Source organism: Mesitornis unicolor, unplaced genomic scaffold (assembly GCF_000695765.1).
Source record: "Mesitornis unicolor isolate BGI_N332 unplaced genomic scaffold, ASM69576v1 scaffold13429, whole genome shotgun sequence".
Taxonomy (NCBI): domain Eukaryota; kingdom Metazoa; phylum Chordata; class Aves; order Mesitornithiformes; family Mesitornithidae; genus Mesitornis; species Mesitornis unicolor.
In genome coordinates this window covers 2,068-17,695 of record NW_010206622.1, presented here as the reverse complement: position 1 = coordinate 17,695, position 15,628 = coordinate 2,068, and the positions used below count along the sequence as shown (strand labels likewise).

The 15,628-nt window shown below is 47.4% G+C and overlaps 1 protein-coding gene across 1 annotated transcript; it reads right to left on the bottom strand.

Moving 5' to 3' along the window:
* Nucleotides 1–299: 299 nt before the first annotated feature.
* On the bottom strand, nt 300–13,583 carry LOC104535599 (coiled-coil domain-containing protein 30-like; the record flags this gene model as incomplete). Its single annotated transcript, XM_010191838.1, has 15 exons — nt 300–398; nt 785–862; nt 1,822–1,936; nt 2,216–2,352; nt 2,911–3,052; nt 3,878–3,999; nt 4,527–4,674; nt 5,217–5,374; nt 5,999–6,208; nt 6,505–6,678; nt 8,461–8,698; nt 9,733–9,890; nt 10,725–10,862; nt 12,667–12,789; nt 13,485–13,583. Coding segments are annotated over 15 exons (2,139 nt in total), but the record flags the coding sequence as incomplete, so codon positions are not given.
* Nucleotides 13,584–15,628: the final 2,045 nt, after the last annotated feature.

Below are 15,628 nucleotides of genomic sequence, written 5' to 3'. Positions count from 1 at the left end.
GTTTCTGACTGGACAAGGAATTAGGGTTCAGAGGAAGATAGGCTTCACGCCACCCCTCTTCCACTTCCCTGAGTTTATCTGCAAATTCCAGTCTCCAGGGAGATCTGAGATAACACACACACACACTCAGAGTTGGGTATGTTGAAAAAAAGCTGTTGAATAATTTAGTTGAAATATCTCATAGAAATCACCAGGCCAGTCCATTTGGCAATTCTCCCCCTGCAGTCCTTGTCATCCCATGGCAATAGGAGTCCAAAACCTTGCTGTCCAGCTAATATTTTACAAACATCTTTCCCCATTTAGAAGTTCTCGGAGCTGATGCTCTGACTCTTCTCCTGCAGCTGACAGGCTGTGGTGTCTCCAGGTGAAGCTACATTTAAGTACCCAATCTCAGAAGGCTGAGAGGGGGATAAACAAAAGGATGAGTCTTGGCTTTCAGCTCCTCCTTCAAGCTTCATATCCTGCGTGGCCTTCAGGGTGCTGAGAGAGTCTGGCGGTTCTTGCGATGGGAAGCTGAAAAGAAATGTCCTCTCCTAAGTCATTCTGCAAACTCTGTCTGACCCTCTGCCACCTGCACAGCCCCAGCGCTCCTCCCGACAGCTCTGCGAGCAGCACAGGGTGATGGTCAATGCCTTTCACTTGGACTAAGGCTCCAGTACTCTTCCTCCAGTTGACAGCCCCCATCCACCCCAGGCCCTACCCCGACTTGTGACGGACTTGAGCCAAAACGCTCAACGTCTCCCTCACCGCATGCAGAGAGGCATTCCCTGCCTCCTCCTTTTACCCCACGGTACCTGGTACGGGGAGATGGCAACACCTTACTCTGTAGTTGGCGTTCGGAGAAGTTAACACTCTTCAAGTCCTGGAAGGAGGAAGAGAGGCTTTCAAAGGAGGAGGTGTGTGTCAGACCCCGAATTTCAACAGTCTTGGGCTTCAGAGTGCCCCCAGCTGCACTGCCAGTTCTCCCCAAGAACTCCAGCCCCACAGAGGTACTAATCATAAATTTGTCCTTTTGGTCTGAATTTAAACAAAACAAAACCAAACCAAGCCCCTAACTAGCCCAGGTGAAATAAACAGGAAGAAATAAAACACGGTGGAACACACACACAGCTCTTGCTGCCAGGCCCCAAACAGCATTTGCGTCCTTAACCAACCATTTCCAACCAAATTGGGTTCTCCCCACAAAGTTCTTTGTTAACTTGGTCAATCCAAGACAGAGTTTTTAGATAAGGCATATCTTCATTCAGCTCAGTGTGGCTGGTATTACCAGTCAGCTTGGTCTGAGGTTTTTTGGCTTGCAGAAATAACATTCCAAACCACACTGCTCTGGGTTATTTCTCTTAATTTTGGAGCTAATTTTAAAACTAAGGTCTTTTAACATATCTGAATCTGTAAAAGAGCCAAAAAGAAATTTCTGTCCTTGTGGAAAACAATCTCCTCTCACAGCAGCTTGGGATGGAGCTGGTATGGCCAGTGTATGGAGCTTCCAGCTCCCCACAGATGCCCTTCTCCCCAGCAAACCCATTGCACTCTACTGTGCGTTTGGTGCCCCTTTCCATCCCAACTGATGGATCGATTCAGCTCTTCTCCAGCACCCTCAGCTGCAGGTACAAACACCAACCCTCATTCAAGAGTTCAAGGAGTGGCCAGATGACACTCTTAGTCATATGGTTTAGTTTTAGGAAGCCCTGCATGAAGCAGGGAGTTGGACCCAAGGATCCTTATAGGCGCCTTTGAACTTGACATATTCTACCATTCCTTTGCAGGAGACATCAGCTCCTGTAACCTGTCTGCTGAGACCAAGTCCTCTCAGAGTCTCACCTCCGTGTGGGCAGCGTGGATGCTCCTCGGGGCGCGCTGCGAGGTGGGCATGTGGCCAGAGAGCTGGAGTTTGCTCTCATGCAGCCGCACATTCTCCTCGTCCAGGATCTTCACTCTGAGCATGTCACACATACAAGGCACCAGTTATTTTCCTTCCAGCCACACTATGTTTTCAAAGGGGCAATTTTTGAACCTCAGACCCTTTGGCCTCCACAACTTTCAGCTGTATCCCTAGGGCTTTGATGGGGAAAAGAGCTAATTAAATCCCACAGCACTAGTGACTGAGGCACATTTCAGGCTTTCCTCTGGGTCTCTTAAGAGAAATGGCCATAAAAGCAGAGAAGCACTGGGAAGAGGCAGGCTCCCATAGGTAGGGACATCATCACATGCCTACCTGCTCTGTGGGGTGGCAATCACAGACCGGTGGCTCCAAGGGGTCTCCTCTTGGTCAGTTATTTTCTGCAGGAGCCGTCTTCTCTCCTGGAGTAGTTTCTCATTCTCTGCAGTGATCTGGGCAATCAGCACCTTCCCCTGAGCAATTTTGCAGGAGGAAATAACAACCAGAGGTCACGCTTCGCTCTTCTCTATCCTTTGTAATCCTTAGAGCGCTTTACCAAAGGGGTCATCACCAAGCATGTTCCCTCCTAGAAGTGATACGCTATTTGATGTAACATACCCCAAAAAGAGGTTTTTGAGTCACTTCCCACAGTAATATTTCTGAGGCAAAAGATGATGGAGCTTAGGTAGTTTCTGAGTGGGTTTGAAGACACGAGTTCTCCTGAGGACAAACTTGAGCCAGGAATTTCCTTTTGGCTCTTTGTTCCTGCAAGGATGGGCTGGAGCCCCTTGGCAACACAGCCATTTCCCAGGGCAGCATCAGCCCCGTGCACGGAGCATCGGGCAGAGCTCTCCGTGCTCCAACTGCTTGGTTTTTCAGTGCAATCCCACTGCCTGCAAACTGGCTGTTCCTAAACCATCTTTTTTTCCTAAACTGCATTTCCTTTTGGAAAAAGGGATGCTCCTGCAGACACGCTGCTGCCTGCTCCCCTGCCTTCCCTGGTGGGAGAAACTCTTGACGTGCGCTCTCACCTTTTCCACTTGGAGCTTTGACTCGCTGAGCTCATTTTCCAGCTGCTTAATTCTGCTGTCCCTTCGCTTCACCTCGTGGATGAAGGTCTCCTTGGCTCTGCGGATCTTGTCTTTGTGGCGGAGCTGCATTTCATTATATTTCCTGAGGAGGCAGAGACACAAACCTGAGGCTGTGAAATGTTTTTGCATTCTGGGTCAAGAGCAAGGCAGGAGATGTCCTGTATTTACTCAGGCTCTTCAAAGCCTGAACTGGGAGCCTCAGCCATCTACCCAACTCCTTTCTGGCTGACTTTCCAGACTATGTCTTTCACTGATCAGTTTGATTTTGGGGTTTATTTTGTTACAAAAATTAAATTGTTAAGTGCCAACCAAATGGAAATGGACTGAGGGAAAGGGACCCAAAAGCATTCCCAAACTGCCTCCCAGCTTTACAAATCCTCGTGCTTGCCTCTCTCAGCTCTTTATACCAAACAGGGGTATAAAGTCGTCAAAACTGGAAGTAACAGGGAAAGGGTAAGTTGTTTATTTGGGTGGGGATGTGGGTGGTTAAGAGGAAGTGCTCGTGTATGGGGATACAGGCTAAAAAGAAGAATCCTAAACAGCTGTGGTCAGGCAAACAGGTTGCAGTAATCTGCAGTTGCAGTACTCTGGGGAGAAATGAGCAGCTCCATGGATGACCTCTGCCAATACCAGACCCTAAACAGCAGCACCCACAGCCCTCCCTAGGCACTCCCTTGTTTTCTGCCCTGATTTCGGCTGCCAAGGAGAACACGACAGCAGACATGCGATGCAGAACATAACTGCATGCAGGGGTGTCAGGTTAAGACAGATCTCTCTGTGCTAAAGGCCTTGAACAGGAGAGACGAGAAAAGCTACAGAATGGTCAAATCCAGCGTCACTGCCATAATCGGCAATTCCTGGGTAGGATTTTTCAGGTCAAAACATCCCCTGCCACTGCAGTCGTTACCTGATGTACAGATCCTTCTGGTTCAGGAGACGAACTCCTTCCTCATAGAGGGCTTTGTTTTCCTCCTTCAGCAGTGAAAGTTGCTCTGAAAGCTTCTGGTTTTCCTTCTGACACTGGAGGTGCTGGAAAACATCTATTTTTTATTTGTGTGCATGTCCTCAGCTGTAAAGGTCCCTCTGCCTCCTTTCAGTCTGGTTTTCAAAGCTTCTCTGTCATAAATTCCAGTGGTTCCCACTACAGATAGCATCCATCCATTCTGTTCCCCAAGGGCACTGCCTCCTCCCCTTAAAGAAGGGAGGTGTGGGTTCCTGTGCTGCTGGTGGGGCTGTAGGCTTCAACAAGGCAGAGGGAGGTAATGCATCCTCCTAGGCAGCAGTTTCTGCCAAAATTCTCCTGCAAAGTGCTCCATGCTCTGCAAGAAAAGGGTATGGCCTCTCCCCCTCTCCCTTCAAGCCCTCCCTTGCCTTCAGAGCAGCAGCCCCAAGAAACCTACACAAGATGGGATGGTGCTCAGTGGGATCTGCAAGAGCTCAGCACCTGGCTGGATTTGACCCTATTTCCACAGTTCCCAGGCACAGATTTCACACTGGCATGGTCCCATTTCCCCCTGCAGCTCAGTGCTCTGCTCTGGAGTCAGTCACCAGCTCACCTCACCCGAGTCACTTTTCCTCTCATCTTCTAGCACATGCAGGGTCTTGGCCTGCAGCTCCACATGCATCTTGGCCAGCGATGCCTCTGTCTCCCGCGAATGCCGGAGCTGCTGCCGCAGCTCCTCCACCTGCTGCTCCAGGAGCTTCCTAAAAGCACATTGGTGTGGCAGTGAGAGACTGATGTGGAGGCCAACCCACAGTGTGCCACTGGGAATTCAAGGCTGGCCATGATCTAAACACAACATCACGCTGCTCTGCGCCTGCCCTGGGCAACACTGAGGGTCAAAAGAAATCAGTACATCCTGCTTGTCCCCATGTCCTAGTGTCCCTGTGTCCCAGGGTGCATGAAGTATCTGGGATCATCAGTCCCAGCTGCACAAGAACGGGGACTGCTGGCATCTGGAGGGTAAACCAAATCACTGGGCTGGCAGGAGGGGCCATGCACCTTCTGAGGCAGCCAAAGTCTCCAAAAACCTTTTAAATCTCCCGAAGAGGGGATCCTGTGGAGCTCTGACACTGGCAGGTCAAAAGGAGAGCTAAGAGGTAAACCCAGAGGTGCAGTGAGACTCCCTGAGCCTGCCCAGGGCCAGCCATGGCACTGCAGGAGGCAGCTGCAGGCTGGCACAGCAGCATCTGCTGCACACACTTGCCCTCTGCACACAGCACAGGCTTTACCCAGCTCTGGGTACCTTTTCAGCTGCTCCTCGTGAAGTTCTTGCTGCACACGAGCTTCATTTTCTCGGGCTTCCTTCAGCTCCTCCTCCAGGAGTTTCTTGTCTGAAACACGGGCCTCTGCCAGCAGGAGTTGCTGTTGGGAATCTTTGAGTTTTTGCTGGAGTTTTGAAATCTCGGATTAAAATTGGACACGGATTAAACTTTCTGAATGTATAGGCCAGTATCTGAATCCAAGGTATTCAGATCCCTTTGATCTCTCGGTATGTGAGTCACGAGAATGAAAGATTTGCTTGCTTCTACTCAAAAGTACTTCTGCATGTCTTTGTGTCAAAGTCCATTAAAACTAAAACCTTCCCAACAGCTGTGAATTACCAACAATCCTTTTTGCACCCAATTTGATCCTGCACACCTCAAAACCAAACCCAATGATTAGTGCAGGAACACAGCAGAATTGATGCCACAGAAAACACCAACTTTTGCAATTTACCGAACAGCAAACAGCAGCAAATCTCCTTGGCAAGAACACAATCTGGGCTCCCTACGCCTGCCACCCCTACCACCAGTATTTTCAGACTTACTGAGCTTTAGAGACAGGGTTTGGCTTTTATTGTCTTGATTATGCTCCACTAATAACAGACATTTCTCCTAAAATATTTAGCCAAGTGATCTCAAAATGGACTTAACAAAATGGACTTCAGGGAACTGATTCATGGGCTGCTAGTGCTTATTTTTTCTGAACCACAGAAAACTGCTAAAAACATAGCTCCTGTTAACTTAGTTCACGCTGACAAGTTACCTTCTTTTGTCCTTCGCATACTTTGGATTTCTCCTGTGCAAGTTTCTCTTGCAGACTGCTCTGCAGTTTTTCAGCCTGGGAGCACTTCAAGAGCTCTTGTTCGAGCTCTTTGACCCTCTGCTGGCTTTTTTCCCACTGTGCTGAGAGAGAGGAGCACGTTTCAGTTGTGTCCGAGAGTTTGGCCTGGGCTTGCTTCAGCTCAGCTTTGACCTGAGTTTCAAAAGAAGAAAAAAATAATCGAGTTTGAACTACAATATCTATCTGAAACGTCAATCAGGAAAGGGGTAATAGGATTACTAGACAGTGAAGAGGAATAAAAGAGAACAGTATGTTTTCTTGGCAACTTCCAAGGAGCTGAGACAGAGCATGCTTGAGAGCCCAGGTATTGTACAGCCAAAAGTAAATGAGGTCCAGTCTGTTGAGCTCCCCTAGAACTCAGACCTCCCCTAGATTGTAAGACAACGTGATGCTCTCTTCCAGCAGCTCTCTTCCTGCTCTGTTCCTACCTTGGTGCATTCCTGTTGGAGCAAGAGGTTTTGCTTTTGTAAGTCCGCATTCTTCTCCCTTTCGTATCTCAGCTCCCTCTCGGCTGAGCTGCACAAGTTCTGAACGCGACGCAAGTCCTGTCGCAATTGCTGCATTTTTTCCTCCTGCTGCTGGAATCGCTCATTGGGCAGACTCTGCGGGAACAGCAAAACAACAAAGGTTACATGGTAATTAACTGCAAGGAAAGATAAAGACTGCTAATTTTAAAAGGTAGATGTATGCCAGTAGAATTTAAGGGCATTTAAAGAGGAAGATGAGTAAAGTCAGGCAAGTATTTCTTCTGCCCCCACATAAAGTCCTGCTCCCTACCCTGTCCATCCCCTCTTGAGGTTGAGGGCAAGGATGCAGTAACCTGGATGAGAGAACAAATCCCTGTTAAAACTAAACCATCAGACAAAAGCAAAACCACCCGGGTTGTTCTTAACTCTTGTGCCAGAGTCTCACCAAGGCAACTACGCAAGGAGTGGCACATCCAGCCACAGCTCCCAGAGGCAGCAGGAACCAAGCGAGTCCTGGCAGCAGTACAGGAACCAACAAGCTGGCACAGTGCAACAGCAGCCTGGACACCAAGAGGTGGTCACCGATCGTCTGCAATGGCTTTCAGAACATAATTGAGCTCCGTATGATCTTGACCCATACATTAGATTGAGATTCACAGAGATTTTAGACCCCTCTGCTTAAGGCAGATTGCTTTTTCCCTGCACACAAGTGTGTGCACTCTGCACAGCTGGAGATGGAGTCCCAGAAATCTCTGCAGCTCAAAGCTACACATAAGGAGCTTCCCATGTCTGATGTATGAAAACACTTCTTCCCAGCATCACTTTCTGTCCATCTGCATTCCCACTTTGTGTCTTCACCCTCTGTTCTTGGGACCAGATGAAATCCACTGAAGATCAAGCTTCCCGTCTCAGATAAATCCCAAGATAAGTTCCCAGACTGGGAAGTCTGGATCCAGCACTGTAGGATCTGGCAGTGTCATTTGTCCTTGAGATCAGTTAGGCTTTGTGGGGTTTTCTCCCCACCTGCTTCTACTGGGATTCTTTTCAGCATCCCCTCTACACCTTGTGTCTTGCTTTGGTCTGCTCTGACTGTACAAATTTGCTGCTTCTTGGTATCAGCACCACTCTGATCCTCTCCTTTCCACTCCCTCTCCTGCCTACAGGCCACCCTGTCCTCTCTTCTCTTCCAAACTCTTGCATATAATCCTTGCTTCTCCTCTGACTCCTCATTCTGGGTACCTTCATCATTTCTTCCTCTTCTGGCAGGGCTGGCCGCTCTTTCTTTTCTTTTTAAGATACACAGTTAAGAAAGGTGAACAAATTGCATTTAAACCACAGCCAAACGTACTGATCTATACAGGTCTTGATTGCCAGCTGGTAGAGCAATTGGAGAGCAGTAACTGAGACACAGGCATGGGGCTGCAGCAAAACCCAGCTACTTGTGAGCCGCTGCTCGGGGCAGCGGCTGTGGGACGAGTTCAAGCAGTTGCAGGATGAGTGTAAGTAAAAGAAAGAAAAGGAGTAAGGAGAAGCAGGGAAGGGGAACAGCTTCTGCCTACAGCAAGAGCAAGGCCCATTGTGAGAACAGCAAACCCAGCTCTGTCGCTCACACTCCAAAAAGGAGCTGAGAAAGAGCTCCAAAAGGTTTAAAACTTCACTGAAGAGCTATATAACGTGTTTATTTTGTGTGCACTAAGGGGGCCATTCAGTTTATCCAGGTTCCCACTAAGTCTGAAAACACAACAGAAGGAAATTACGACATTCATACTTTGCAGACATTTTCCCCAAGGAAATCAGTCAGTCTCATCTCCCCTCTGCATGTTAACACTACAGGAGTGGTTTCCAGTCCACTTTAATTAGGTTTTGCCACTAAATTAATGAAAAAGAGTACAGCACAGATGGCAGAGCTGCCCATACCTGTTTAATGCTGCCATCTAAACTGCTCTGCGACACGAGAAACCTGTTCTCTCTATGTGCCATGCCTGGATTCATCCTCAAAGGCTCTTCACATGTGCCATCGTCCTGCTCCCGGGTAGTCAGGATCTCTTGTTTTAGCTGGGCAATTTCTTCCAGTAACAACCGTTTGTCTTCATTGCTTTCTTCTAGCCGCTTTTCTAGCTCCTCCCTCTTCTTGTTGCTTTCTAGTAATTCAGAACTTGAAGGAGAAATAGTGAAGGAGAGAAATAACTATACATAGCCAAGGGAAGCCACTCTCTGAAGGAGAAAAACTTGGGGTACAAGAGTCCAGTGAAACGCTCAAGGCAACGCTCAAGTGTCTCACGAGGCTCCAAAGGGGATTTAATCCTGGCTCTAGCAGTTCTGGGCAAGGGTCAGTCTACCCTGGACACTGATCCACAAAAAAATGTGTGTCCAAAGGGTCAGCTCTCCGTCATACACGAGTAGGTTAACTGCTGGCTAGGGAAATGCTCACACGAGGCCATGTGAGCTGGTCCATGCTCACAAGCAGCACAGAAGCACTCACACAACACCTCACTGTATGGAAATAGGGGCTGAGACCTCCTGATCAAGCTGTCTCTCTCACCTCGATCCAAACTATATGTCTCTATAAGGCAACCCACCTGTCTTATCCTAGTTTGACCTTACCTCAGTACCTAGTTCTCCAGGTAATCGAGCTGACTGGAACTATACTGGATTTAATCCAAGCTTTTGCTTTCTAATGAGAGCCTGATGGTGCTCCAACTCCAAATTTGTATCCATCTACTGAAAAAGGGGAGTCAAGGGACCTGTAAGAGGTTTATTCACAACCCCAGGACCTGCTGACACCTGCCCTCCAAGGACAACCAAAATCCACAGCACGATGCATACCATCAGCTGCTGGCAGCAGTTCACCCCAAGGAACCCAAGCCCATGACAGGAGCTTTTTGGGATCATGTTAATCCAAATGCTACCTCAGTCCAAGAGGAGAAGCCTCCTCCCTAAGAACAGCTTCAATTTATGCCTTTCCTGCAGAAAAAAAAGGTTTCCTCCTGACTGATCGTGATGTCACTCAGGGAAATGCTTATTCACCAAAATCTCCACAGGGCGACATTACCAGATAAGGAAGACACAAAGCTGCTGTGCCCATTTTTGCCACAAGGAGCACTATGGAGATTTTTAAAACACTAAAAAAAAAAAATCAGTCAGCAAAGCTAAGGAGCAGAAAATATCACAGGCCTTGTTAAGGTTTACCAGAGGAGTTCTTGTTCATCCCTCAAGTTTTTCATCTGTTCTTCCAAAAACACTACTTTAGCCATCTGTTCTTCGTATGTCTTTTCATCCATACATAGATCTTCATGTTTCTGCTCGAGTTTGTTAATCTGTTCTCTTTCCTGTAGCAGTTCAGAGACCTGTAAGGTCAGAAAACACCAAGACTTGGATTTTCTTTGGTCTCACAGAAACCTTTTGAGCAGTATAAGGCAACCTGGGGACTCCACCAAGACACGACTTGTGATTCCGTAGCTAAATTACTGTAGTTCTTCATCCTTGAAGACAGATGTGCAAATCCTCTTTTCTACGTGGGAAGTAGCTGCGTGTGAACTATCGTCAAATCACATTTCTTTATTTTATTTCATCCTTCTGTTGCCCATCTGTAGTTCTCAGGGCTTTGTATCTTGTGCCATATTTCTTTACAAAACTAGCAATTCTTGGAAAAATTGGAAGAGCACAAGGTATGTATTCAGCTGTCTCACACAGAGCATCCTCCATCCAAGGCACAGAATGGTAGGGGTTGACCCAAAACAACTTTCTACAGATGGCTGCTTTCCACGTTCAGCATCACCTAATGCCTTAGCACCAGGCAATGGCAGACCCGAAACCTGAGACATGGAGAGAAGATGCCAAGAGAATAAAAGGGGCAGGAAAGGAAGGTCTGAAGAGTCCATAAGGACACATGAACTCCCAGACTGGAGCAGAACCAGAACCTGCCCAGTCTGATACCTCCTGCTAAGTGATGGTGAAACTAAAAGAAAAATGCTATTAAGCCCATTAAACACTAGCAATTACTTTGATTCCTAAAGCTTTTTAATCAGTAGCTCTTTCTCAGTGTATGCTTGTACTAATATTTCAATTCCAGGTCTTCCTATCTACACCAAGATGAATTTATTTATATTTGAGGAATATATGCTAGCAGCTTCTGTCTGCATCAGACACCAGAACAAGGGGGATTTCTTTACATTTCTCACCTCTGTATCTAACAAAGCATTATCTTTTTGTAGCTTCTCATGGGATACATTCATGAGATCCCTGCTTGCCGATGTTCTTTGGAGACTCAGGAAGTTATTACAATGGCTTGTAAACTCTGATTTTGAGTCAGGCAACCCCTAGTGAGGAAACAGCAGGAGTTAGTGGATGGAATACACTCCCAACTACAAGCTCAGAAAAAGCTTTATCCTCTCAAATGCCCAAAACCCTCTTAAAAACAAGAAGAGTTCCATACACTTGCAAGGAGCTCTTTGCACCGTATCAGTTCATAGCACATCACTAAAATTTACAAGAACAAAAATATTATCCACATCACTTGCCCATTCTATGTGTTGGACATCCTGACAAACACAGCATTGAACAACCTCTGATCTTGACCTCCAGGTGCATATTGCCCATAAGAACCCCATGATTTCATGCCAAGCCAACTTCCCAATACAGCCACTCTGGCAAAAAGGGACTGAACCCATTTGTGAAGCCAGGAATCCCACCAAACACATGCAAAATCCTCTGTTTTAAAGACCATTACAGTCTAACTCAGACCAATGGATTTCATCTTGCAATCCCTTTGATGGAAAAACAGTGCTCTCCTTAGGCAAAACAACCAGCCAACCGGTGGCTGAATTATAACCAAATTTACGGGGATCTGTGATTTTGATTAAAAGGTCTCTGGACCATGACTAGATTGAACTACTGGGATGCAAAGGTTACATCCCATTTTCCCCATTATCCCCCAGATCAGACTTTTCATGTGTGTATTCACAGACTGACCTAGCCCCTTCCTAAACTGCTCTTTGGCAAGGCTTGGTCTGCATGCTGAGCTTTTACAATGTGAATTTGTTGCCTAACAGCACTACAAAAGTCCTGTCCTCTAGATGCCACTGTTCCTCCAGTAAGACTCTTGTGTATGTGCGGCTGTACCAACGGTTCAGGACTTTTCATTGTTTTTCTACTTACATTCAAGGAAGTGACATGGTTTAAGGCCTCTCAGAGCACTAAAAAAAAAATGGATTTTGTAATAGCTGTAACCCCTTCCTTTGCTACAGTCCCCTTCAGGTCCCCCTTGTCTGCCTTATCCAGGCCACAGATCTGCAGCTTTCCTAAATTTTCAGCCCCCATCCTGCCTGCACCAGCCCTTGTGCAATTTTGCTGGCATCACACCCTCTCTCATAGAGGACTATGGCCCAACTGGAAGACAAGCACCAGCAACACTGCCAGCAGAGATAAACCCACCAGATGTCTACTTAGCAGTTAAATTGCTTCAGGCAAAGTGTACTGAGGTCCTTAGGGCATGTAACAAAAAGCAGTGCCATGATCCCAGCAAGCTGTTCGCATAGACTTCTGTGACTCTTACGTGTTTGGACTAGTTATCATGCCATATTCTGGTTAAGAAATAATAGTATTGATATTAAAGGGGACCCATGTTAAACAGATTCAAAATTAGGCAGTTGATTGACCTCAGAAAAGCAGTCACTGCTAACAGGTAGACAAGATGTTGCTCTGCAGGGAGCTCTTGGCTCAAATCTACAAGTACCTGGCTATGTTGTGACATGGAGAGAAAAGGGCTCATGATCATGAGCCTTACAATCACAAGTAACTCTGCAATAAATACCTAAGTGAAAACTTCCACTCTGCCCTCTAGAGGAGGCAGCTTTGGCTACAAACTTTGAATTACTGTTTTGCAAGTAGGTTCACTGAAAGGAAAAATAAATTACAGAGTTAGAGACAGTTCCATTGAAGCAGATGGATTCAAAACCATCTACCAAAGAAGCTTTGAAACTGGCTGGACTAGAGAGACGTGTGAAGCGAAGTCAAGCAATGCACTTGTGGGCAACTGGGGATGTTTTATGGAGCCATCCAAAGGCAACTGCCTGCTGCAGGGAGTCCCACTGCAGGAGCTGTACGCACCTGGCTGCCCAGCACCTTCTCAGCCTTCAGATCCTCTCGTAACAGTTCAAGCTCAGATGCAAGTTGCTTTCTCCGCTCTCTCCGCTCTCCCAGCTGACTTCCCAACTTTTCTATAGTTTCCTGACAACTTTCCAGCATCTGGAACAAGCAAAATTAAGAGTCACTTCTACAGCATTATTTATTCTACCAAAAGAGAAACAAATTGCAGAAGATGTGTCTTCCAGAAAACAAGGATAGGAAAAATGGTTCTCGAAAGCTGCCAGCAGGATTCCTGCATCAGGGTTGACTGTACATCTCTGAAGGCCTGGAGCCTCCACCTGATCAAAGATACTTTGGAAAGGTCCTCTCCTGCATGGAATAAGCTCTTTCTGGCTTAGATGCCTGGCAGATCCAATTGTCTGGCTGGCAAGTAACAAATGGGCAGCAGAGTCAGCCCAAAACCAGCTGGGAAACAGCCTTGTAAATGCACCTATGCACTACTACCTGGGTTTCACTAAACCCTAAACAAGACTCAAGCACCTTTACATGTGTAAACCCTTCACTGTCACCAGGGAGCCAACAAGCTGTTGAAGGAAACCAACAGTTTCCAACAGCTGTTGAAGGAAACCAACAACCAACCAGCTGTTGAAGGAGCCAACAGTGCTGAAGGAAAACAATCTGAGAGATGAGTTATCAGGGAGAGAATACTGCTTGCCTCCAAAGACATCCATTGGTCTTGTATGAGCTGATGGGCTACAAATTCCCAGAAAATGGTGACAGAGAGCATTCAGAGGAGATGCTCATTCAATACGCTTCTAAACAAAACTATTTCTTTCCCAAGGAAAACCTCTTACCTCTTCCATCTCTTGTGCTCCAGATGATGCCTGCTCTTCCTCACTCATCTCAGTTTTGTTCTTCTGTACTTCAAATAACTCTGTCTGTAAACTTGTGATCTTAACACAGACAAAACACAAATTAAAACCAAACCAGTACTCACAACTGCACAAGTACGACTGAATTGCTGCTTGTGCTGCTGTTACAGAGTAAGCCCCATGTTTGGAAGTGAGGAGTAGGAGGGGACGTGGAGAGCCGCCAGCGTGGGCGAGCTCCAGCTCACATCTTTCATCCTGCTGCTTCAAAGGGTGAAGGAGCCACCCAAGGCCAAGCCAGAAAGCGAAAGAATCTTGCTCCACAAAAGGAGAGAAACGGCCCAGACGCATGGTGAAAATTCAAGGCCTCCACAGCTTGTGGGCCTTCTACATGCTGCTCTCCCAACATGACGGACCCCTGTGACCCTGATTTATATCATGGGCCATGCTTCTTTCACGTGCTCTTGCAGTGCCCCCACAGCTGATCTCATCCAAGCAGATGTTTGACCTCATCCACCAGGACTTGTCCTGCTCCCTCCACCGCTCAAAGGAGGTTGTAACTCCCTGCTGCGAGGCTCCGAGGACTCTCAACTTGAGCCAGCAAAACGCTGACCTCTGTGCTTCTCCTGGCAGAAAAAGAGTTTGTCTGGACAAGTGCTCACTCTGCTTTTGTCCCTGAGGCATCTACGTTTGTGGAGGATCTCATGGAAATTACTATTTCCTGCAGTTTTAAGGCTCAAAGGAGTGAAGAGCAGTGCAGCTTCTCCTGATTATGGTTCTGATTATTGCAAAACCCGAGTCTTGGCACTCACAGCCACTCCGCTCTGCTGCTGGCCAGCCCAGCATTCTGCAGCCTTCCCTTCAGCTCCTTACACTCAGAAGAAAGTTTGTTTTCTTATTTCTAAACCACCGAGCTGGTCTCCCAAACTGCCCAGGCTGGGCTTTCACTGCACGAGGCTGCAGAGCAAGCAGGCACACTGGAAGCAGATGAAGTCCAGCTGCAGATGAAGACTGGCTTCAGCTGTGCTCAGCGTAGCCATACAAGTGACGTCCATCGCTCCACTCACACAGATGAGTGTATGGTGACGCATATCAGATGCCTCATGCCTTTCTCACCCTCCTTTCTTTGCACTTATTCGGAGACCAGTTTTCATTCCTTCCCAATGGGAAGCTAAAGCTGAGAAGTGTCAAGTCTCTGCCATCCTAGTCCACGTAAAGTGGTTACAAAGCAGCACGTCAGAGCCCGGGACCTTGGTTTCCACTGACAAGCTTGAGGCACAAGATGGCTCTCGCAAAGCTCCCAGCAGGAAATGAGCTCTAATGGAGAAAAGCTGCTGTGATGCTGTTTTTAAAGACAGATTATGTTACCCAACCTAGGTGTTCAAAGCAAATTGGTGGGGTGAAACACCAGGCCTCTTATAGGAGAGCTAGACGGCAATAAACCCCCCTCCTCTTGCATGACTAGATGATAGCTTGGGATTCAACAAGATTTTGGAGCTCTGAAAGGGATCTGAAAGGCAAAATACACAACTTCCCTGCCCACCCCCAAGCCAGCCTTTGGTCATGAGGCTGATACCCAACTATGCATTTCCATAATTTTACTTATTTTTTCTCCAAGCCACTAACTTTTAAGTATCGTAAGCCCTGTGCCAAGGGCAGAACAACACTCACATTGTATCCCGCTGTCCTTGTTCTGAGGCAGGGGCCTAATCAGCCAAGATTTTTGTAGGTGTGCCAAAATAGAAAGTCCTTCTCACATGGAGCAGCCTGGCAAACACCCAGCAGCGCTGCTCTCCCCAGGCTCCAGAGCACCTGCCTTCATCCAGTCCTTCCCTCATTGCACCCGAAAGCCCCTTGGAGACGAAGGGTGCAGCTCTACAGCCCTCCATCTCAGCAGATGCTGATCTAACCAAGGGTTAACCCACCTCTTCTTCCATCACCCAATCTGCCCATGTCTCCTCTGCAGCCCTTCGTGCCTATTTTCTGTCTCTTTTCCAGCTACAGCGGCTGCCAAGCTCATGCCAGACGAAATGCCTTGCATCTCCCTGGCTACTCGGTGCTCCCTGCTGCGTTCCCCCTGCGTCCCCCAAAGCGGCATTCCCACGGATCTGTTTAACAACGCATTGAGC